Source organism: Diachasmimorpha longicaudata, chromosome 2 (assembly GCF_034640455.1).
Source record: "Diachasmimorpha longicaudata isolate KC_UGA_2023 chromosome 2, iyDiaLong2, whole genome shotgun sequence".
Taxonomy (NCBI): Eukaryota; Metazoa; Arthropoda; class Insecta; order Hymenoptera; family Braconidae; genus Diachasmimorpha; species Diachasmimorpha longicaudata.
The window spans coordinates 12,700,881-12,723,956 of NC_087226.1; the positions used below are offsets into that span (position 1 = coordinate 12,700,881).

General features: G+C 41.4%; 7 protein-coding genes across 7 annotated transcripts; 2 read left to right on the plus strand and 5 right to left on the minus strand.

The window, feature by feature from the left end:
* Positions 1 to 135: 135 nt before the first annotated feature.
* On the plus strand, positions 136 to 1,277 carry LOC135173113 (probable U3 small nucleolar RNA-associated protein 11). The gene is made up of 2 exons (XM_064139743.1): positions 136 to 282; positions 463 to 1,277. Exon 2 carries the CDS (start codon positions 472 to 474, stop codon positions 1,231 to 1,233), a length of 762 nt encoding a protein of 253 aa, XP_063995813.1. The 5' UTR covers positions 136 to 282; positions 463 to 471; the 3' UTR covers positions 1,234 to 1,277.
* On the minus strand, positions 1,277 to 3,088 carry LOC135173110 (uncharacterized). The gene is made up of 3 exons (XM_064139738.1): positions 2,771 to 3,088; positions 2,318 to 2,404; positions 1,277 to 2,221 (listed from the first exon to the last, which is right to left on the minus strand). Exons 1-3 carry the CDS (start codon positions 3,015 to 3,017, stop codon positions 1,422 to 1,424), a joined length of 1,134 nt encoding a protein of 377 aa, XP_063995808.1. The 5' UTR covers positions 3,018 to 3,088; the 3' UTR covers positions 1,277 to 1,421.
* A 172-nt stretch (positions 3,089 to 3,260) lies between these two features.
* LOC135173116 (uncharacterized) lies at positions 3,261 to 4,621 on the minus strand. Its single transcript, XM_064139747.1, has 3 exons — positions 4,314 to 4,621; positions 3,812 to 4,144; positions 3,261 to 3,664 (listed from the first exon to the last, which is right to left on the minus strand). Exons 1-3 carry the CDS (start codon positions 4,494 to 4,496, stop codon positions 3,485 to 3,487), a joined length of 696 nt encoding a protein of 231 aa, XP_063995817.1. The 5' UTR covers positions 4,497 to 4,621; the 3' UTR covers positions 3,261 to 3,484.
* A 316-nt stretch (positions 4,622 to 4,937) lies between these two features.
* On the minus strand, positions 4,938 to 6,276 carry LOC135173115 (uncharacterized). Its single transcript, XM_064139745.1, has 3 exons — positions 5,951 to 6,276; positions 5,531 to 5,818; positions 4,938 to 5,425 (listed from the first exon to the last, which is right to left on the minus strand). Exons 1-3 carry the CDS (start codon positions 6,036 to 6,038, stop codon positions 5,076 to 5,078), a joined length of 726 nt encoding a protein of 241 aa, XP_063995815.1. The 5' UTR covers positions 6,039 to 6,276; the 3' UTR covers positions 4,938 to 5,075.
* A 19-nt stretch (positions 6,277 to 6,295) lies between these two features.
* LOC135173108 (histone acetyltransferase KAT6B) lies at positions 6,296 to 9,523 on the minus strand. The gene is made up of 5 exons (XM_064139737.1): positions 9,271 to 9,523; positions 8,601 to 8,706; positions 8,289 to 8,465; positions 8,111 to 8,200; positions 6,296 to 8,038 (listed from the first exon to the last, which is right to left on the minus strand). Exons 2-5 carry the CDS (start codon positions 8,674 to 8,676, stop codon positions 6,756 to 6,758), a joined length of 1,626 nt encoding a protein of 541 aa, XP_063995807.1. The 5' UTR covers positions 8,677 to 8,706; positions 9,271 to 9,523; the 3' UTR covers positions 6,296 to 6,755.
* Positions 9,524 to 10,548: 1,025 nt separating this feature from the next.
* LOC135173141 (uncharacterized) lies at positions 10,549 to 12,781 on the plus strand. The gene is made up of 4 exons (XM_064139816.1): positions 10,549 to 10,863; positions 11,221 to 11,448; positions 11,608 to 11,815; positions 11,951 to 12,781. The coding sequence occupies exons 1-4, from the start codon at positions 10,797 to 10,799 to the stop codon at positions 12,429 to 12,431; spliced, it is 984 nt and encodes a 327-aa protein (XP_063995886.1). The 5' UTR covers positions 10,549 to 10,796; the 3' UTR covers positions 12,432 to 12,781.
* Positions 12,422 to 22,387, minus strand: LOC135173123 (uncharacterized). Its single transcript, XM_064139774.1, has 5 exons — positions 22,194 to 22,387; positions 21,419 to 21,923; positions 19,853 to 20,558; positions 15,201 to 15,437; positions 12,422 to 14,921 (listed from the first exon to the last, which is right to left on the minus strand). The coding sequence occupies exons 3-5, from the start codon at positions 20,556 to 20,558 to the stop codon at positions 13,780 to 13,782; spliced, it is 2,085 nt and encodes a 694-aa protein (XP_063995844.1). The 5' UTR covers positions 21,419 to 21,923; positions 22,194 to 22,387; the 3' UTR covers positions 12,422 to 13,779.
* Between the last annotated feature and the right edge of the window lie 689 nt (positions 22,388 to 23,076).

The following is a 23,076-nucleotide window of genomic DNA, read 5'->3' on the forward strand; positions in this document are numbered from 1 at the left end:
GCGTGGAAAGTGAAATTTTACGCAAGGAAAGAATAAAACGTTGTTTTTTAATCCAACCTATTGACATCAAGTAATTAACGATCAAACGTAACTTATATTACCCTTCGTGCTGTTTCCACCAACGTCACTTCGCTTAGGGGGCGACTGTGGGTAAGTTAGTTTTATTGTTATGAACTCATTGCATGGCCTTCCGTCTCTTCACATAACCTCAGTGCAGAATCAGTGTCATCAATCATTAATTAGTTTTTAAAAATATTTGTGGACGCCTGAACAATTTAAACGGTATACAATGAAAATATATTTCAATTAAAAAGAAAATAGCGATTGTAGGTCTAAATTTCCGATAATGTTTAAAAAACATTTCTAGCACTCACAAGTACTTTTAAGTAATTAAATAATCAACAGAAATCTACTAGATGAAATTATATGTAAATATAATCGTAAATTCTTCCTCATCATCAGATAACCAAGATGTCGTCTTGGAAGAAAGCAGCTAAATCTGTCCAGAAAACCCACCGGGAGCGGCATCAACCCGAGTCCCGCCAGCACCTGGGTCTCCTGGAGAAGAAAAAGGACTACAAGCTCCGTGCGAACGACTACCATGAGAAACAATCAACCCTAAAGCTCCTGCGAAAGCGCGTTCTCAATAAAAATCCTGATGAGTTTCACTTCCACATGATAAACTCAAAAATCAAGAATGGGGTGCATAGAGAGAAGAACAAATCCGATAGACACACTCCAGAGCAGATGAAACTCATGGAGACCCAAGATTTAAAGTATATAGCTTACAAACGTCATCTGGAGAGTGTCAAGATAAATAAAATGCAGAGCCAATTGCACATGCTGGATGCTGTCAATGAGACCAAGAATAAACACATATTTTTCGTTGATGATGGGGATGAGATTAGGAATTTTGATCTTGCCAAAAGGCTCGACACCCATCCTGATCTGATAGATCGCAAGATAAACAGACCGCGACTGTCGAAGCTCCAGGAGATGAGGTTGCCTGATATCGATGACAAAATGCTTGCAAAACTTGAACAGCAGAAACACATGGCGTACGTGGAACTGAGGAAGAGGGTCGATCGAGAACGGGAGTTGATGATTGTTCAACAGAAGCTCGAAGCTCGCAGGGCCTTGAGGAGGAAGGGGATGGAGAAACCTGAGGTTGTCAGGCAGGGCTCCAAAGAGGGTGCGCCTATTTATAAGTGGAAATTTCAACGCAGTCGGTGATTATTTTTATTTAATAAAATGAATGGTGAAGATTTTTGGGAGAATTTGGACTTTTTATTGACTCTTCCTTGAAAGAAAGGAATTAATGTTACAAGCCTATCCATTCTAACTTAATCTCGGTGTAATCTACGTTCGTCACGCCTTTAATATTTTGAAGCTGTACATTTTTTATCAAATTTAGCTTAATTTTATGACTTTACCACAGTGAAATTATGTCGAAAACTGGCTGCATAAGCTGGTGGAAGGCGGCTGGGGAAGTATTTTGTACGATCCGTAGCTCCATATGCTTTCAAACTTGATTGTCCATTACTCAGCGAAGTGAGAGCTGCCGCAAGTTCGATGGAAGTATTGTCAGGTATTTCTGTTCCTTCTACTATTTGTGGGGTCCCTGGAAGTGTTTGCTCTCCACCGGGCTCTGCAGCTGATCCTCCAGGAGATCGTCTAGGTACTCCCCCAAGCGTTCCAGGAGCTCCTGCAGTTGACATTGGAGGGCCTCCTCCAAGGGGCCCTCCAGGGACTCCCCCAGTTGGTGCTCCAGGTATTCCTCCAGGGGCTCCTCTAGTCGTTGTACCTGGGGATGATGTGGTTGGGCGCTGAGGTTGCAACGTCATTTGATTCATTGGACCTCCACTCATCATATTCGCCATTGTTGAACCTGGAGGTGGCATCATCATTTGGCTCATTGAAACTCCAGCCATCATATTCGGCATCGGTGTACTCTGAGAATTCACTATCATTTGGTTCATTGGACCTCCCGGCATCATAGCCGACATTCCAGCCATTGGTGTTGTTACATTAGCCATTGGTAACTCGGTCGAAATACTGACGCATGTGTAATTGATTCTCCACTCCTGACCCTTGGTAGTTATTTGGAATCGCGGACAGACCGTCACAGATCGTGGGAATGCATTCAACTCGACGAGGTTCAGACAGACTCCGGAAAATAAACTCCCGGGTATTAACGTGCAGACCTTCAGGGGCCTGTAATCTATTTTTTTATTTGATTATTTATGCAGGAGTCCAGGGAAATTTACTGAGCAATTTTAGCTTTTGCGAACAATTGTTTTTCATGCTATATACTCACTCGTTACGGTCATCGATCTCACCGTGTTCGAATCCAGAGAGATGTCAATGTTTAGTCCATTGCGTTGGTACATCAAATTAGCACAAACTGATTGAAAACAAGATGACGTTAGCAGTGAAAAAAAATAATTTATTATAAAATCTCAGTTACACGTTCTCCTACTAATGTCGCCAGGGCCATCGATTTCTCCTCATTTTTATTTTGCGGCGGAATAATCGAAGCAATGTATTTCAAAAATTCTTTCGAGAAAAAAAAATGGAGAAATGCGCAACGTGGACGCAGTGTTGACGTTGTTGCATTGAATTTCAAATACATCGTCATAGAGATTCCAAAAAGGAATTAAAATAAAAATATTTTTGAAATACATTATCTATGCTATTATCTTGGGACAGCCGATATAAATAATTCTATATCATTAACAAATATCGACTGTATGTGAAGAAGTGATCTCACGTCTTCTTTGCGCTTTGATAAGTAGAAGTGTAACATCCTCGCAGCAGCTGCAAGATTGCTGTGTGGGACAGCTGCAGGGCCTTTCATTGATTGCATTAGATTTGTAGAAGAGGAACATCTTCTGCCCTTCCCCCCGCCGCGGTGGATTAATGTATTTGCTACCTTCGTTATCTTCTTCCCTGGATCCCAGTGTAACACAGAGATTCACCAAGAAGATGATGAATCTCACTGATGAAATTATGTGCATTCTATTGAGAAGGAAGAATTCACTGGAGTGATCTTTTTGAGTAACTGAAGAGGTGATCACAACTAGTGTCTGGAAATGTCACTGACCGACTGACTCGATATTACGTTTTTTCACAGAATGACCATGCGAAATACAGGAAATACAGATAATAAAACGTAATTCAGGGGGAATGGATGCAATTATTTTGCTCCTTTTGTCTGGTGAATTTGTGAACAAACGGAATCCCAGTGAAAGTCGAATACATTTTTTTTCAATTAATAAATATATTTAATGATATTTACATGGCATTAATAAATAATTGTTGATGTTAAACTAGAACATTGATGAGAATTAGAAAAAAATTGCATGAAAATTGTGAACAAACTGAGTTGTTCAATTTTTTTTCTTTTACTATTTTCATCTGGAAATTATAATCCAGAGGGAAAAATATCTTTCATCCACTTTTCTTCCGTTGAATTTTTGATCATTCAATAGTCATCGTCATCATCATCATCCTCTTCGTCATATTCGTCATACTCTTCGCTGTTTGAGCCGTTACCGTCGTCCGAATCTCCTGGGAGAAATTCCACTTGACCAATACCTCCACCGTCCTCAGGTCTGACTAGAGCTACTCCATTCGCTCCTAATCGGACGCAGTCCAGACCCATCTGCCATGGAAATTCACACACGGAAACAATAAGAAAATTTTATCGATTTTGAAGAATAGAGATTTGAAAAAATTTTGGAGCATTTCGGAACTTGGTAAGACGCACGAAAAAAATTGATTCCCCTAAAAGAATTCCACCTCTGATTACCTTGAAAAGCGTCGTATCGCTGAACTTGCCCTCCATGCTGACACAGACATGGACGTTCCTTCCTTGGAAGTAGATATTGTAGAATCTCACGCAGGCCCTGATAGCGGGGATTCTGGGAACCGGAACGCAAACAGGTCTCGGGTTCTTGCCTGAAATGGCACGTGTGTAAAGGACACGGTCGTTCATCGAAACAGTCGCTGTAAAGCTGAATTCATCAGGATCATAACTGATCTTGACACACGCCTTCTGGTTCCAAGTGTTCAGGAGAATTCTGGAGCAGCAGGTGCAGACTCCAGCGGCACAGGAGCACGGTCCTTGTGGCTGAGCCGAGACCTGAGCGGGGTGGGAATAATCATATGTTTTTTTTGTCAACTTATGATAAAAAAGTGTAATTAAACAAAAAATTGACTAGAAATTTAAATATACAAATTTTTTTGATGATAAGTCTGATGAGTCAATATAAATACAGATGCAAATGATGAATTAAACTCGGTAGAAAGACCTGAGTGGAGTCTGTTGGATTGTTGCCAGGATTCGCCCTCTCCAGAATCAATTTCAGGTCCATCAGCTGCGAGAGGTCTTTTGGCCCTTTCAGCAAATTCTCTTCCACTTTTTTTTCACCTTTTCCGGTTGCAGTGACACATGAATAGGCGATGATCAGCAGAGCAATTGCGATTCCCCGCATTTTTACGGCGATCGATTACTCGAGTGGGGATTTTAATGCTGAGGGAACTCGAGGGTTCACTTCTTTCTACTGTCAGTCTTTCTCCGATGACGCCTCAAGTCCAACTGATTCGAAACACCCACGGATGTGACCCAGATTCACAAGTGAAACTCAACTTCAATTTCAATTTAAACTATTTTCTCATCTTCAAACGACTTTCCAGAATTAATTATGTTTATTCAAATATGCATTAACGGTAAAATGATGAATGTGGGAATTGGTCATACGGGATTCTATTGCTTTCCCAGTTTTACAGCTCAGTGTAGGATGTTGTGGTGGAAAGTTTCGTCCAGTAAGAGTTTCACGGAAAATTAAAAAAATTTCAACACCCAAAATTCACATACAATCTGGTGGAAAATTAATTTCGATTATGAATATCAGTTTCTTTCCCCTTTCAAAAGATCCAGTCTAACGGTTTTTAAAATCTATTTTGCACTATTTTTAAATTATTATTAAAGTATTACATCATAATAATTTAATATTTAATAACATGCTAATAACAATAAATTACTTATATATAAGTGAGAAAAATATTGAGAATTAAAGCTTAAGGGTTCCTATTTTGTCCTCCTCTTCTGGACTCAATCCGGAAGTACTGTTACTAATTTCGAGGTCCGCTGCATTGAAATCAACGTCATCGTAGATGTCGACGTCAGCTACAGTCGGCTCTGAATAGAAGGTGGCGTTAGGCCTTACCCAGGATAGTCCGTTACCGCCGATTCGAACGCAGTCGAAATGCAAAATGAATACTGGCCACTGGGAAACCTTTGTTTCGAAGTCCATGCAGGCACTCAGAGAAGCCTCCACTACGCGAATGTCGAAGAGTCTGACGCAGAAGGTGACGACCGGAAGGGCGTACAGAGGTACGCAGACTGGCGGTGGGTTCCTGGCTGGATACGCGGGGGAAAACATTTAATAGCATGATTCTAATTGTTTAATGGAATAATTAAGAAAAACATTTCTTATCCTCTAGTTAATTGAATCAAACTGATCACCACTCAATCGGTTTTTGAACATTTCCTCGTCATCGACCATCAACCGAACATCAATGGCGAATTCTTCAGGTACCACGATGAACTCCATGCAGGCTTGCCTGGTGAAATTCAAGGTCTCAAGATTTACCCCAGCGCAACAGCCGCAGAGTAGACCCTGACAGGAGCAGGGCAAGCCCCTTGACACGAACCTTACGTGATGCGTCGGGGATCTGTTAAAATCCTCGAGTGCCACCTTCAACGGGGACTTGGAATTAATGTCGAAATAAATCGAGTGTTTAGTCGAGACATCTAGAAAGAAGAGACCCATTGACAGTTTTTAATTTTCACTTTAGCCGGGTCGCCGAAGAAATCCGGTGACATGTCATAGTGAGTTCGCTAGATTTGTCAATTAAATATTTTCACGCTTGTCACGCTTCTCACCGGTCAATCGTCCGTTATTTTCCGCCAGATCTGCGGAAACAGATTTTTGAAGGACGAAGAGGATCGGAAGCCAGAGAATGCTAGCCATTGTCCGAGTGTTCGAGGCGAATATTCACTTGAGAACCACTTCGTGCACTATGACAACTCGAAATGAGATAGAAACGCAGCATCGGAGATGAATCCAGCTGGATTAATCCGCAATTACCCAGAGAAAGTTGCAATTTCATGTTCCTGCATCTCTCTTTGACCCACATGTCCCCGATACCGTTATTAGCATTCGGCATTAATATCGTGAATAATGAGGAGGTATTTTGGAGGAGAGGTTTCGAGGAATGAAGAGACTAATTTCATGAGAAAACATTCTATTCAATCAAGACCGATAATTTACATGATTTTTTTTCAGAAGTCGTTACAGTATTATTATGGCTCAAGCGGGAGAATCGCAGTTGGAAATTATCATAAACTACGGAGAAGAGGTAGAAATAAATAAATAAATAATATAAATACAGGATCAGCGATTACTTAACAATCATTCAAATCACACTGTTGGATTTTTTTTTGAAAATTGACCAATAATTGCTCCTTAATTCCCCGTTGTATAATACTTTGCACCTTGTACATTGAAGGGACCAATACCTGATCGATACATGGAGAGAAAAATACTGCAAAAAATACGTGAGAACTCAACTTATTCTTCCGCACACGATTACCATTGTAATCACGTAGTTTCCCTCAATTTTTCACTCCCTGTAAAACCCCCTAGAAAATTCCCGCAAAAATCGTAAAAAGTCAAAACTCCAGCGGATTACAATCTCATAACTTTGCTCTGTCGTCCGCTCCATCGTCTCCTCGATGATCGTTTCCTCGCCAAGAGCTCCTCAAGCCCCATCCCATAGTCCGCGTCGTCCTCCCCCGGCTTGGACGTCTCGTTATCACTGACTTTCTCGTCTTTCGCGTTATCCGAATCGTCGGAGACGAGAGCAGCTAGCGCCGCGTCCTCCTCCTCTTCACTCTCGTCCTCACCCTCCTCTTCCTCGTCGTCCTCCGGCTCAGTCTCATCAGCGGTATTCTCAGTCTCATCTTCCTCCTCGGAGTCACTCGCGAGGATGTAGTCCTCCTCGTCCTCATCGGAGTTGTCAGTCGGGTCCGGCTTCGCGGGCTTCGAGAGAGGCTTGGCATCGCTGACAATGGCGTTGGGACTGTTAGCGGTGAGACTCGGCTTCTTAACGGTTTTTATTCCCACAAGCTTTTTCACTCCGGTTTTCTCGGGGGCGAGGACCGTCGAGGCGACTTCAGGAGACGTCACGGGGTCCGAAGACGGCTCCAGTGGTGTCTCCTCCGCGGTCGAAGCCATGGTGGACTCTTCAACGTCTCCCAATTGCTCATCCGCGATGACCTCCTCTGGAGAAGCTGCGTCCCCGCTGGCCTCTGTCAGCTCGTCCTTGATAATCTGATCAGTCGTCATATCCTCGCTCTCACTTGGCACTGTACTCAGCAATTGCGGCATTTTTGTTGGGTTTTTCGTCTCCAGGGGTATCAGCTCTGTCGGTTTGGTGATTTTCACGGGCGGGGGAGACGATGAAACCGTTGGCGATGGTTTCGTTATCAATGGAATGGTGAACGGGAGCAGCGGAGCTGCGGTTGTCGTCTTTCTCTTGCTGCTGCTGTCCTCTCCCGTGAATATATCGAGGAGTGCACCGAAGCCCAGGACGTCGTCATCATCGTCGTCATCGTCGTCGTCGTCATCCGACTGGGGGGCTTGAGGATTTTTCGCTGGGGGATTTTCATCGCTTTCTGGGTCATCGTCCAAACCGAAAATATCGTAATCATCGTCATCGTCGTCTTCGGTGTCGGGTTTTGGTGGATCGATCACTGGGAGACTCTCAGCTGGACGCAGCTGGAGACCATCTGGGCCGAATCTGAAGCAGCTCACCCGAAGGCTGGCTTCCAGCTCCGATGCCGACTGCAACTCCAAACCCAAACACGCTTTGAAGTGATTCTGCGCTTCACGCTCGATCGAGTAAATTCTACCGCAGAATTTTGTCAGGCCACCGGGCATTGGTACGCAGATTGCTCGGGGCTTCTTCCCTGCAATAAAGCACATGATTTTTTTTATTATTATCGCTGACTTATTACACTTGTACAAGCTGACACCCTTACCGCTGATTACTGTGCTGGTTAAGATATTCTTTCCAAAACTCAACTGAACAGCGAGATTATTTTCTTTCAGATACTGCAGAGAAGCACATCCTGCAATTTCAATATACATCGATTGGTCCTTTGCCTTTAATAGATAAACTTTAAAAGACAACTTTAATTGGGGGGAAAGGGTTATCACCTGGTCCTTGAACTCTGACTAATGGAATATGGAAATTTCTGCAGCAATTGCAGATATTCTCATTGCAGGTGCAGTGCTTGTTGACATTTTCCGTTGCCTGCTTGAGAGACATGAAGGATACGCCGAAATTTGGTTTTTTGGCTCGCGCCACTCGATGCAACATAGTCTCATTGCGATCTGAAAATGGGTAATGGTTCAATTCAAATTTTCAGAATCAATTTTGAAAAATCAATCAAGGTCAACTACATTTCATCGCTTTAAAAAATCGTCAAATAATTTTTAATTAAATTTTAATGTAATAATTTCGATTACCGATGACTCGTCCATATGCAGCGAAAGCGATCAGCAGAAATATCAACAGGAGCTCGAACACAGTTGATAGTCGCATTGTTATTCCCTCTCAGTCCTCCCTTCCCTTCTGCAAAAATTTATAAAATTATTCTACCACTTTTTCAGAAACCATAAAGACAGGAACCATGGTAGCTCCCCTCCCCCCCCCCAAAACAATGACCCCTGAGATTAAAAAAAAAATAATAATAATGAAGTGAAAAAAACAGAATGTGAAAGGCTTTTTCGACAGCCCTTTCCCATTAGTCATCGATTAAATTTTCAAAAATAATGTACAGTTCTTTGAGACTTGAATAGAGAGAGGAATAGGCCTCTCGACTCCGTGGCCTACATCACGGTCGCGGTCAATGCCGTGTCTAGTGCGTGTTTGACTGCATGACTTGTCATGCTTGTCATTTCTGGCTCAACATTTCGCTTCGGAAATTACGCCGAATGATAAATTATTTCAAATAACCCGGATGAAGCACATGAGTTTCAAAATAATTCACTGAAAATTCAATGATATTAATTGAATGAAAATGGATGAAAATTAATGGAGTAATGAAACATTGAATGAGGAAAACCCATTTGTTCCTCTGTAAAAAAACTTCAGAATGAAGAATAAAATGGAAAGAATGGAACCAAATAAACTCACTTGAGAAAAAAATCCGGACCGTAAACACTATAAAAATTTATCTAACACTTTGATTGTACTCCAAGTACTCCTCAACTCTGAATGTTACGAAGGCCAATGTTAAACTGAAGATGCCGCTGAAAGTTCCCCACCTGTGAAGGAGTCGTTACCATCAAAAAGTCGGTCAAACCTACCTCCACCCCAGGAGCAGAGTATTTAGTCAAGTTATATTCTAATGTCGAGGAGGTGAACGCTAAGAATAATAAATTGATGTGCTCTCCCATACTGGTAATTCCGTTAATTATCCAGTCCATTAGCTGTCGTATGAGCGTTTCCGGTGTTGGATCCTCGAAGCTCGAGGCGAAGAATGGAAACCATCAATTTGACGAATTATTTTTTACCAAATTCCATCACAAAATTCAATCTTAGATGAAATTACAGGGGAAAGGCGATGGTAATTTGAGATTTTAAATAGATATAGAACCGAAACTAAGGACTCTTTGGTATGGGCTACTGGAAGTTCCCCTTTCTCCGGTCAGTGGGTCGAAGAAAGTTGATGCCCGAAGCGGTTCACCTTGACTCGTACAATGAAAATCCTCGATCATCGGAGGAATTCTATTCTAGAATGTCCGCCTTATCCTAAAAAAACCTAATCCTTAGAAGCTGCTCCAATGAATATATTTTCTTATGGCGAACATAAGATAACATTTTTTCTTCTTAATGGAGGATAACATTTTCCAGCTTCATTGTAAACTCCGCTTTGAAATGTAATAAAAATTTCCTGTTGATTAAATTGTTCTTGTATCGAAATCGAAATCGAAATTGGATTGTATCAAATGAATTTTGCTGCCAACAGCATCTTTACTAAATACTAGGTTTTTTTTGCTTCGTGTAGAAAAAGTGATATTTCATTTTTATTGGAAAATCGTTGCACTGGATTTTCTAATAGTGGATTCGGTTATTCATTCGTTAGTAAAAAATTTGCTCCAGAGCAATCATCTTTGGCCAATCACTTGCCAGTCTGGCAAAATGTCATTTCACCGAGTGACGATAAAACGATGGAAATAATGAATGCAAACATTTGAAGAAAGGAAACACGAAGGTGTTATTCTTTGATTCATACACACTCGTGTTACTAAGTACAGTATAGTACCCCTGCAAAGGGGTCACCCGGTAACCCAGATGAAGTTCCTTGGCCTCCAGCATCGAGCGGCCTGTCCAATGACGTTGTACCAGTCCCCACTTGCCAGTTTGAGGGGTATTGGACCAATCGTGATGAGGTACAAACAGTGAATAAGGAACTAAGGAGACCAAGAAGTTTGAAAACTTGAGGTTTAGCGCAAACCTCAAGAGTGAAACGTGCGTCTGACGAGTTTGTTCGCCGAGTGATTCGGGCTCTGTTCGGCATTTTTATGGAACGCTCCTCTTTGTTCGTATCTCGTGGGAATATTTGATCTGTGAGAGGATCTCTCACTGAGGCGTTTGCCGAATTTTTCTTCTATTTTTTTTTTTGAGTTTATTTTCATTTTTTGCGTTGGGTAGTCAGTATGACGGTTAAGCTCTGGATCATTCTTTCCTGTGCAGTCGTTGCAGTCTCCTCCGCTGGAATACTCGGTGAGATGATTCATGTACAGTATTAAATGATTTTTTAACAATGAAAATACTTTGGTGTATGTTAATGACTGGTGAAACTGGATGCAAAGTTCAATTACATCAACTAATCGCAGATATACTGAAGGGAAAGATGAGGACAACTTTTTTTTTAAGGATGTTCAATACGTGTTTAAGGACGTGTCGTGCGCATGTTATAACACACGACACGTCCTGTAATGTAGAAATACATCAGCTCTCCGGACTTTCTCAATAGAGATAATCATAATAAATAATTACTTAATAATTCAACGAAACTTGATGCTGCCCATCATTGAGTCAGCAAACACGGTTTCATTTTATTTTCCACAAATTTTTTAGAAACGCTTCTGTCGTGGGACATACGCGACAGTGAGGCACGATCGTCAACGGCCCAGTCCAAGTGCTTGTGCCAGACATCAGGATGCCTTTGCTGCGTCGACCTCAATCTGACGTCAACAATCGACCTGGGTGGACCCGCCTGTGTCAATATCAAGCAGAAGGATAACAATGTCTCTCTGCATATGAGTTACGGAGACAATCCTGTGCACAATGCCACTATCAAGATTGGTTAATATTCATTCTTGTGGTTGATTTATTAACACGTAACCAAATCCTGATAGAATTATCAAACGAAGTTCCATTGAAAGCCAATAAAATTTTCTACAGGATCCGCCAGGTTTTTTCAGTTATACGTTTTTGACCCTGGTAAAATTGATTAATTTACAGGCGACGCAGCGGATAAACCAACGTGTATGAATTTGCTATCAGACTTAGCTCAGCTCTGTGCCAAATTCACATCAATGAAACATCAGGATTCGGGCTACGACGGATGTCTCGTGGTGGAGCCCGCTCTGATGCGGACACCACAGGCTACTTACCACATGGGTTGCTTCAATTTCAATCAGGGGGTCCGACAGATTCAGTCGTCAATAGTGTAATTATTTTTATATAAAAATTTACATTTAAAATTTATGCAAAAGAATAATTCGGAAATTGGAGAAAAATTATACACGACTTTCCCACCCATGAACCGAAGCATTTACAATTCTGCTTTGCTTCCCCGAAACAGTGAGACAACTTCCCCAACCCCTGACGAGGAAGAAGAGGAAGGTCTGAACACTGAGGAACTTCTCGCAGCGGTTTCCTCGACAGCTGAGCAGGGATTCGCCCTGTTCTCTCAGTGGTTCCTGAACCTCAACCCGAAACTGAACATCACCAATACCCCAAAGGAAGAGTCCACCCAGGCCCCAGCAGCAGTTCGCCAAGAATCCAGCGATGAAGGCAGATCAGGTAGAGCCTTAGACACCACTCACCCCATAACGTCAGACGAACGCAGCGAGGAGCGTTTCAAACGGCTGCTGAGTGCTCAAGATAACATAATGCGAGAATCTGCACGAATTGGACCATTGAACGATGGCCAGACGACCTTCGTCTTCCCAAAATCCATGGAGGCACTCCAAACTGTCAAGAGTCAAGCCCCATTTGTTCCGAGGGAGTCACGAAGAGGAGGACGTGCCTACAATATTCATCAACACGTCAATGAAATCTAATCAATTATTATTTTTATTTATATTTCCTCTATTCAACTATTTAACAAAATCACTCTTTACCATTTTCACAACAATTTTCTCCCCTCGAAGGCATTTTTTGTAATGATAAAGCACGAAAAAATTCACATCGACGAAGAAGACTCGAGGATCCAAGTGATTTTTGCTCTTTCACTGCTATGCTTGCGATTATATACAAGTGTTACATAAATTTTATTTATAAAGAAATAAAAAAAAAACATTCTTCACGTAGAAAAATTGCTCCTAGGCAAAATCGTACGCTTATATCATTAGACATTGGTATGTTTTAATGTAATGAATTTTAATATTAATAATTATAATATAAAATGGTATAGATACGTCTGTATTTATTCAACATAATGGTATCGTGATATATTTTCAACTCGAGACTTGGTGGATTTTTTTTCACATTTCTCTTTTTTATGGTATGGGAGAAAGAAAGTACTCGGTTAACTTTAGGAATCGTTAATAAACACTTTTTTTGTTCAATTGTTCTGGAAGACATATTTTTCAGAATTAAAGCAATAATTATATGCCTTTTGCTTTGTATATGCGGTGAAGGATTTGGAGGGGCAATCACTCTAGCCAATTCTAAGATATAAATATTATTTTTCATATTTTCAAAAACAGGGAAATTTCAAGAAGCCACTCTTATTATCAACATTTTAATTATAATTTTATAGAATGAAAAAAAAAAAACAATTCGCTGAACAGATGATCATTACGCGTAAACATTCTTATTGAATTAATATTAATTATGATCATAACAATCAAATTAATTATGAAATATTTTCCTTCAAATTGAATCTAAAATTTTTATTTAAATTATCAATGAAGAATTCTCAGGTCTCATTAATATGAAAAGAAAAAAAGGCTGATTACCCCTTGCACAGAACCCTCCACTCACCCCAACAGCCATTTAAAAAATCCTGGCACCCCTGTTCGAAACTAAACGCATCTGTGTAAATTCGCATTATATAAAATATTGCGCCAAGGTGATCAATGCAGCATTGAATCCACCCTGGAGATAAAAAAATTGTTCGTTATGCTCCGGTAAAAAAATTTCGCATCAACAATTCGACTAGAGACTACAAATAAATTCCCCTTGAAAATCGTGGACAATATACCCCCAATAATCATCTCATATTAAAAATATCGATCTGTTATTTTGATTTTCATCTTTGGAAAGGTGGCTAGAGATTAATAATCGTTCAGTTATTTGGATCACGTTAAATCTACCACAATCTACTCTAGAGTAATGCATTCAGGAATGAAAAAGTCTCCCAGGCTCATCAGGACTTGCGACAGGTATTTCGGCCATCCCAACTCATCAGGACTTGCGACAGCTCTTACCCACACTCTCCTTCTTCCGTTTCGGCACACGCCTGCCAACATGTAGCACCACATCTCCACTCTTGATGACCTTGAACTCGGCGATGGCTTGAGCGTGCGTCATACCATGAAGAGGCTTAGAGTTGATGGATAATATTTCATCGCCCTCTTTGAGAGTCCCCAGATCGGCCGCCTGGCCATTTGGAAATACAGTTTTAACGTAAATTCCCATATTTCCTTTAGGGCTATCTGTGCCCCCGACGATGCTGAAGCCCAAGCCCTTATACCCGGGCCCCTTGAAGAATCTCGTTGTCAATATTGTAAACGAGGCGTTCCCCTTTCCTGGACGAGGTAGCGTGCAGAACTGAGACTCCTCCCCTTCCACTGTCTCCTGGATGTCCTCCAGTTCAGAGTCTGTGTTGAGGCCCTCATCTGCCTCGGGGGTCCCCTGCCACGCCTGTAGCTCCGGCTGGCCCTTTCCACCTCTCCCCGAAATATTGGCAAAACTTCGACTGCTGAACCTCAAGGAAGACTTATTCCCACTGCCAGCATCTGCACCCAGGGAAGAGGTACCGTCGGTCCTGTCGTGGCTGGAGCGTCTCGAACTCTCGGCATAATTTGTAACTTTTCCCCCAAGAACAAAGTCCCGCCGCCTGGGGCTCACTCGGGGTATGTGAATCTCCTCCTCAGAGTCCTTTCGAGAAGACCTACGAGATCCAGATTTACTCCTGAATCTGACGTTCTCATAGTGGCTCTCCTGGGGAGGCTTGGGTGATGCTTCGCTGTCAGAATCGACAACAGACCTGGACGTCTTGAATCTCACATTCTCGTATGAGTGGTCTCGGTGCTCCGAATTGCATCTTCTCAGAGGTTCTCGGAAGTTTGTGTTCTCGTAGATCTCCTCGGTAGTGTATGTGGGGGGTGTCGTCAGGGAGAGTGAAAGGGGGCTCTCTGCGGGGGGGTCTACCCTCTCAGGTGCAGCCGGTGACAGGGGGCTCGGCACGTAAAAATTCGACACCCCATCCTTCGGGGGGAATACTTCTGTCACGCTTAAGGCTTTTCGCTTTCGGATTCCTGCGTTCAACTTGCTGAATTTGTTTCGGAGGACGTTCTGAATGTCGGCGATACCTCGGCTAGTACCTACAATCAGTCCGGTATTAGCTAAATTTTTTCAGTGTTTTTGTTCTACTTCTATTTTCTTTTCTTCAGTAAAATTCAAAAATACTACTCAAATAAAATGGAAAACTGCCCTCGGTGTGCAACCAAAAATTTATTTTTTAAAGATTGAATACTTGAAACGAATAAATTCTAGTGTTAAAAGATGTTTGGAACGTGTGAATCCCACACCGGAAGTCATATACAGTCGAGAAAAATTTCAATGCTTTTTTTTTTATCATGGGGAAGTCGATGATTACACACCTGGTAATCTTAAGGACGACGTTTGAAGCAACTTTTTTGTTGAACTTCTGTCACGGGACTTGGGTGCTGGTGATGCTTCTCTACTCGTTGGAGTAGATCGTACACCATGAATAACGGTACGCTGACGGCCCTCCTGTATCAGAGGATCTTCCTGAGGCTCGGAAATCTCCTGTACCGAGTACCGCCTCCGTAATTTCCTCCATCGCTGGCTGATGCTTTTATTCCAGAGATTGAGATCTGGAACAAATTCAAATTCTATTAGTCATCGTACGTACGAGAAAATTATACTGAAGAGCGATGTGAATTCGGTAAGAGACTCCGTTAGTTTGTGGACTATTTATTCATTCTATTAAATAATTTTTTCCTTACAATGCATGGAAAAGAGACAATGAAAAGTCAATGTGCAAACAAATAAATAATATGAAATTGAAGATTCAGGGAGAGATTAGGAGAGACTTGTGTAGGTAGAGAATACATTAGTAACAGCAAATAAAAAAAATTGAATTAAATACAATTGAGAATAGCGTCCATTTTCCCCGAGTTGCACGGAATGTGTCTCCTTCTTTTCCTCTGAATCATAAATAAACGATGATGCTCAAAATGGAAAATCGTGTGGAATGAGAGGGTCAATGAATTAAATTGTCTCTGAACTGTGACAGTACACTAGCTTCCTCGATAAAAATCAACAGCCACTGAATAGAATTTGGGGGGTGCCCCATTGATCCACAAAATTCAAAAATCCCGAAATCTCCGAAAGTCCGCGAATAAGATTGCGCCAACGCCCGCGCGCAATCGTCGCATTGTTGCCCGATGGTTTAAAATGTTGACTTTCACTCAGATTTTTTTTATTTCTCGCGAAGTGCAGCCTGACCCCAGCACTACCGTCTCCCAAAGAATATCATGATGTCGATTCCCCGACTGAATTCACTTCTGTCCCAAAGAAAAAAATCCCCCCTGGGATAATTCCCGATGGGCTTTAGACATGTGAATGTATATTCACGGAATTCACAGCACAAACTTGGACAACTTGTACGTCCTCGGTTCAACAACCATCTGCAGCTCCAGGCGAAGTAATTGAAAGTAAAAGTAGAAGAATCCGACGATAAAGGCGAGCATTATCTCCGCAAAGAGCTGACCAAGGGATCCAGTGGATTATTGAGTTATCAGGGTGCGGGAGGGGGAAGAGGAGGAGGAGAAGAAGTTAAAAAAATAAAAAATTGAAATAAAAAGCCAGAACGTAACACGTCGATACGGTACGCGACCGCGTCGAGGACTGAAAAGAAGAGAGAAGAGGTTTTACTGTGCTGGTGGAGGTCTGCATGGCCGCATGGCTTGACGCTCGGCCGTTTTAACACTGACCCGTCCTTCTATGTATTTAAGTACATGTATATTGTGTGACGGGCCAAGTCCCTTGTGTTTATGGTGGCGCGTTACGATGCACGTGCGAGGGAACAGTGAGTAATGCCGAGGGGCATGCCGCATTGTTGTAACAATTTAGACATTCTCCCTTCAACCACACCTTTGTCACATCAGTTTGAATACTGACCGGTTGGGAATTTAAAGAACGGTTGAATACATAATTAGGGAAATGCGAGGGACGGATGGGAAATGGTTTTTGGAAAGGAGGGGCGGTGGATGAATGGGAGTTTTTTTTGTGAGGGGAAGGAAGAAATAAAAATGGGATTTAGTGATTCAGCCTGGATTCATGAAAATTTTTGATAAGTGTACGACCTTCCGCGTTACTGACAATATTATTTAACTACCAACAAGTGAAATTTAATTAGCTGTGCACGAGACTCTCGTTAAATTCATTAAAATTCATGACCCATCAGAGAATAACCCCACAGACCCATGAACCCAAATCCTTTTTGAACTTAGCGATCCCAATTTCGAAATTCTGTAATTCTCTGTAGAATAGAAAAGCGAACTCCATCCAAGGAAAGCGACTCTAGAGCCCGCCAATAAAAATTCAAAGCACGCTGTAAAAGAATTCCAGAAAGGGAAGCGGAATGCTCCCCTCTCAGTTTCCACAAAGTCGAAAAATGAGTCATTTAAGCATATCCAAGTACTTTGCCTGCTTTTACTCCGGCGAATTGTTTTTTTACTTTTATCATTTTATTTGAGCCCCACTTAACCCCAAGTTTGTGTCTCTAAATCTAATTTTAAGAATTGCAATTTTTTTAACCGCAAGCATGTTGCAATGATCAATAAAAATTAGGGAACTCGCAGTTCACCCACCCATTATGAAATCGAATCGGAAAATTGACGTGACGATATCGCAATTTTCCACAGGCAATTTATAGAAAAATTAGGAAATGTTTTGGAAAAGTAACGTGTCAGTTTCGTAAAATTGTCTACACCGATATTTCGTTTAAAAAACTTATCAAACTTGCTCGACTCCACATACATAATTCAACCTATCGTCACATAGCGGTTCTCTTTGTCTCTGTATTCGCACGTAGTTAGTCTCGTTACGGTTCTTCAGCCCTCATCTAACCGACTTTGAAGTCATTAATTCTGCGATTAAGCCGGCAATGAGTAAAAACTACACACGCCTCCCTGTGCCACTGAGATTCTATCTCCATCGAATGAAGAATTTAAAAAATTACTGAATAATTACAAGAGGGTGGAACAGTGGATTTTTTTTTCTCTATGATGAATAAATTACGTGATTTTTTTGACAGAAGGAAAGAACGCAGTGGAGAATTACACGAATAATTGGATTCAACGATGCGTACCGAGTGGCCTCAACCATTGTATACGCATACAGTTAGCCGATTATTCCTATCCCGGTAATGGAACGTAGAATATGGATGGAAAACAATGCGTGTTGGTGAGTGAGCCACGAAGAGTCTTGTTGTGTGCCAGTATGTAAGATAAGATTCACGGTGCAATGCTCTGGTGACACGTCAATGCCCTTGCTTAACGAGCGAATTACCAATCCGTCGATACCGATCGTGCATTAGGCGCTACATATTACCCTTAATCAATTACTCCGGAAATTTCAAGGAAAAAATATTGAAATCCTCAATAATCACTCATTCGAAACCAGCACATATTGCTGACAAAAATTTAACATCAAGTAAATATACACGATGTTCCATAGTCGTGCATTGTCATTTTTAAAGTGCAACAACACTTAAAAAAAAAAGTTGCTGTGAAAATGTCGTTAGCTCCCTTAGAAGAAGAGATAGCCCCCATACAACCCAACCAGGGCTAAATCGACGCAATATACGTTTCATCGTTTCGCTGTTTTGATAATTATGAATAACATTCTTCAATTGAATTTTTCGTTATAATCAGCTAATTATTTGTTCGACTGCAGCGGTATCATTAGATTACATGAGTTTTGTTCGCAGAACGGCATGCGCGCATGTAGTTTTTGTAGCGATAAACCGGCGCCTGTAATAATATTCAGTGATAATTCTACCAGTGAATTATCACGAAGAATTCCCAATGAATATTCTTCCAAATCCTTAAAATCATCACAACAAAACGTGCTTCACCATTAATCCCCTACGGAAGCCAACAAACAAAAAAAAAGAGACTGAAAAATTTCTCTCAATGAATAATTCCTCAATTTATAAAGCAGTGGAAAAAATTGACTGAATGAATGCATTCTCTCACCTTTATTTTCACAAACATCACACACAACCATTTTTTTTAACACTTGAATTCAGGGAATATAATTTTTACGATCATAATCCTCGCCGGAATAAACATCCAGTGCTGCACAGAACCGGAAGACCCGACTATTAATGACTCAGTAACTCCGCGTATGGAGTGAAAATGTGGTGAGACGAAGTTTTTTTTTTTTCTCAGGTCAGAGGATGAATGGTGACCCGATGATCACAGCCCAGTGAGCAGACAGCTGGGACTATAGCGGTTTTCTACGTATGCCACTGGTGTATCCCACTATGTTCGGCTTGATTCGGGAATCGGCATTGCGTACTCGGCATTTTGGTAGGGGAGCATTAGGGAGGAGGGGTGCCATTGGATCAATATTTGGTTGTGGAGGGCAACAAGGACGAGGGTGATTCGAGGGTGCTCAGGAAACGACGGTAATTTTTCCGGATGGATTCAATTTACATCTTAATCAATTTGGATTTGTTGGAGAGAGAGAGGGGGGGAGATGAAATTGCTGGCATTTTTTAGCCATAACAACAAAAAGTTGTTTGTTTATGACAACAATTGTGCGTACAGGGGAAACTTTGGCACAAAAAATATTTTTTATTCACAAAGCCCGTAAACATAGGTTACGAAAAGTATGATAAAAGCAGATGTTTTCAAGTGATTGCTTTTATTCGATTGCTACGGTCAATTGAGTTTTACTGGGAGAGATAAAAGGGAATGGTACGCTAGATCAATATTTGGATATGAAAGGAAACAAGGGCCAAACTCAAGGGTGCTCAAAAATCGACAGAAATTCCCACAATGGATTCAATTTACATCTTAATTGATTTCAATTTGTTAGAGGCGTCAGGAGAAATGCAAGGCTGAATGGAAAATTTCTGTCAATGGACAAAATCTCTTGGGAATAATTTTAGAAAGATTCTTTCGAAAATTGGGAGCAGATAGTCCAAAGAGGTATTGTTCTCTGGCGAGATGTGAGCACATATCGTACCCTGGCTATATTCATTCAATAAACTGACCTTTCCGATTATCCGTGGACTCGGTTTCCGACTCGCTGTCACAATACTTGGCCAATCCCCCGTCAAAATCATCTCGCAATTGTTTCAATTGTCGGTCAGACTCCTGAAGAAGGCCTTCAAGAATATCGGGTTTAGGAGAAAGAAGATCCCCACCTCTTTTGTCATCATCAAACGCCCTCGGAGGTGTAATACGACCGAGTTGACTCAGCCTGTGTCTTCTAGGAGGCGTTTGCAGTCCCACGGGCTCCAAAGGTCTCAATTTCTTAGTTTCGTAACCACTTGTTTGTAAAAGTCGCGGTGATAATGCACTCGTTGCCCTCTCATCGTGATATTTAATACTCTCGTAGTGCGACTTTTCGGAGGGTTTGCTCCGGAGGCGCTCGAGATCCCGGAGATTTGCCAGCATCGAGTTCATCGGGGGCCTGTAGCTCGATATCACTTTCTTCTCGATTTTCTGCGGTTGATCGATTTTTTTACCGGCCAGGCTTGCGCCAAGCGGTCTTGTGACGACACTCGAACGAATCTCACTGATGTTGCGGAGCTTTGGTGGAGCCAGCGACAGTTTATTCGGGGCTTGATGAGTCGGAGGTGATCGCCAACCCTTTGAAGGGACCTCCCCTCGACCGCTCGCACGGAGCGGTGAAATCCGCACTAATTTTGGCGCATCTCGGGGATCATCAGTCTGCAAGTAGCCGCGATAAACCATCTGCACAAATTGGAACCGAAATTGTTAACAGCATTCTCATTTTTTTTCTACCTACAAAAATATTGAAGTAATATTGATCGAGAATTTAATATATGAGAACAAATTTTTGTACCTACAGACAGTTGGTTCTGCTAGCAAATTAAAAATGTTACCGAATGGATCCTCTATTTTTTTTTACTTTCCGACTTCATAAATTGTTATGTTGTTTTCATTCGTTTTAGGGTCAAACCAAAAATACCCGAGTAGTCAATAATTTCCTAATTACCTCAATTGAATCCCCGCATCGGAAATTACCCGAGCTCATTGCGTAAGGCAGAGCGAAAAATAAAAATTCTTATGTACTCTCGAGCGAATCGGTATATACATAAATCCCAGTAGATTCGCTGATACTAAAATCGATGGTACCGGAATGATAAACCTGCACTTTCACTCGGGGAAAATAAAAATTCAGTGTGCAAGCCACAGCTCTCCTACATTGTGAATGATTGTTCTTTAAGGGGTAACAGAGTGTTGGCGATTGAAATACCACATAGTAAACTGATTTAGCTCTTTACTTCCCGGTGAGGACGTCTACATAAAATGAAAATTTACTCAAATTTACATTTTACTCAGGTCTTTTTTTAGTGTTTAAAAAATGTCACGAATTTTTCTCCCGGAAAGAATGGAACACAACGAATTTTATCTTAACAATCGACTTTTTTCATTTGTTTAATAAAAAAAAAACAATCAAAATTCTCCAAGCGAAAAATCATCGCAGTCCATAGGCGGTAATTCCGGAAAAAGTCGTGTGGGTCGTGAAAAGACATTACCGCAGAAGTGGGAAGGGTTTTACGGATATGTTAATGCTGGTTGACACTCACCGTCGAAAGCCAATGGAGAATTCAGAGATCGCAGGAAGTCAAGCAAACAAACAGATAAAATCGACACCTCCTTAGTGTGTACCGATGTAAAATTCCATTTGAGTATCCACTATTCACAGATGCTCATTCGACCCCGACTAATCGCGGGACTGACGATTTCTTAAAAATCGTTGAATGACGTCTTGAGATGGTGTTGTTCGACTGATGGCGCGATGTCTACTGACTCCAGAGGTACACCGTAACGCAGTGTAACGTAACAAGGTAGAGCCAATAGAGGAATAGCAACGCGTGAACAGCGAGCAGTGTGAAGTAATGTGGTATCTACGATGTAGCATGCAGGATATCTGCCTACTCACTACACCTCTTCTTTGATTGGGCATAACGCGATTGCACAGGTGTGCAGGGAGGAGACAGTACCAAGTTGCAGCGAAATCCATTGCTTTGACGAACGCATCTGACGGCTCGATGACTATTCTTCAGTTTTTTTCCTTTATAGTGATGCAACCTGTAAATGTGGTCATTTACACTTTCATTTAAATATTTAAATTGTTGATATTTGAATTGTAGTCTTTATGATATTTTTATATCTATGAGATATTCGGTTCACTCGTAGAAATTTTTATCCTGATTGTGTAGATGAAATTCCATCCTCATTTCTTTTCGTGAAATTGTAACTAATCTGTTAAGAAAATTTCAATGTGTTCCTTCTATCTGATTACTTAACTCTCAATCCTCAAGATGAGGAATGTTAATATTAGTAATAACACAGACACACCTTTCTCCAGAGTCATCAGCTCGTCAACCAGCCGGAACATCCAATTGTCCCAGAGAAACTCGTCAATCAGCGGCTGAAATGGTCTTCCCCGAAGGACTCATTGCGAAAGCCGTAAATCACTGAATATTAGACACTAATTTCACGGAGTCGATGAATTCGTATTAAAATTTATCGAGCCAAAACCAATCGGTCTGACAGCGCGAGCGTGTGGGCTGCGTTTAGACAGGTTTAGAGATCGGCTAATCATCAAGGTCGACTGCCTGCAGATTGCAGCAAAAAAAAAACTAAGGGGGGAAAAGACTCTTTAGTGTCGCTATTCACGATACCATAAATGGTCCGATGCTTGACTTGCACGTGCGCTATGCGGTTCTATAAGTCTTCACGGTTTGATAACATGTGTTTGGGGTGAATATTTTGTGGCGCGCTGGGTGGAGATGTTACAGAGGACGAGGAAAGATTCTTAATGAGACGCTCTTAGCGCTCGGAGGTCGTTTCCGCTTTCCAACGGAAGTTGAAACCAAGCGTGCTCAATCATATCCGTTATTAGGGTGCAGTGAACCTCTCCAAAAATAATGACTCTGGGGATTGAGTCAAAACAAATGAATTGAGAAGATCAAAGGTTGGATTGGGATTTCTGATGGAGGCACGTATCAAAATATTGAACATCAGGAAAAAAAACCTCAACATGATCGATTATATTGCCCATTTTTTTCTGTGGTGATACATCAGACAGAGACGAATGCAAATTTTTTTTCACGCGATTATTAAAAACTTCCGTATTTGAAACCCGTTCAATTGAATTTATTACTCTTTCGATTGAAAAATTTGCTACTAATGGGCGGAAAAATGATTTCGACGAGAAAAATACAGAAAGCGACGATGA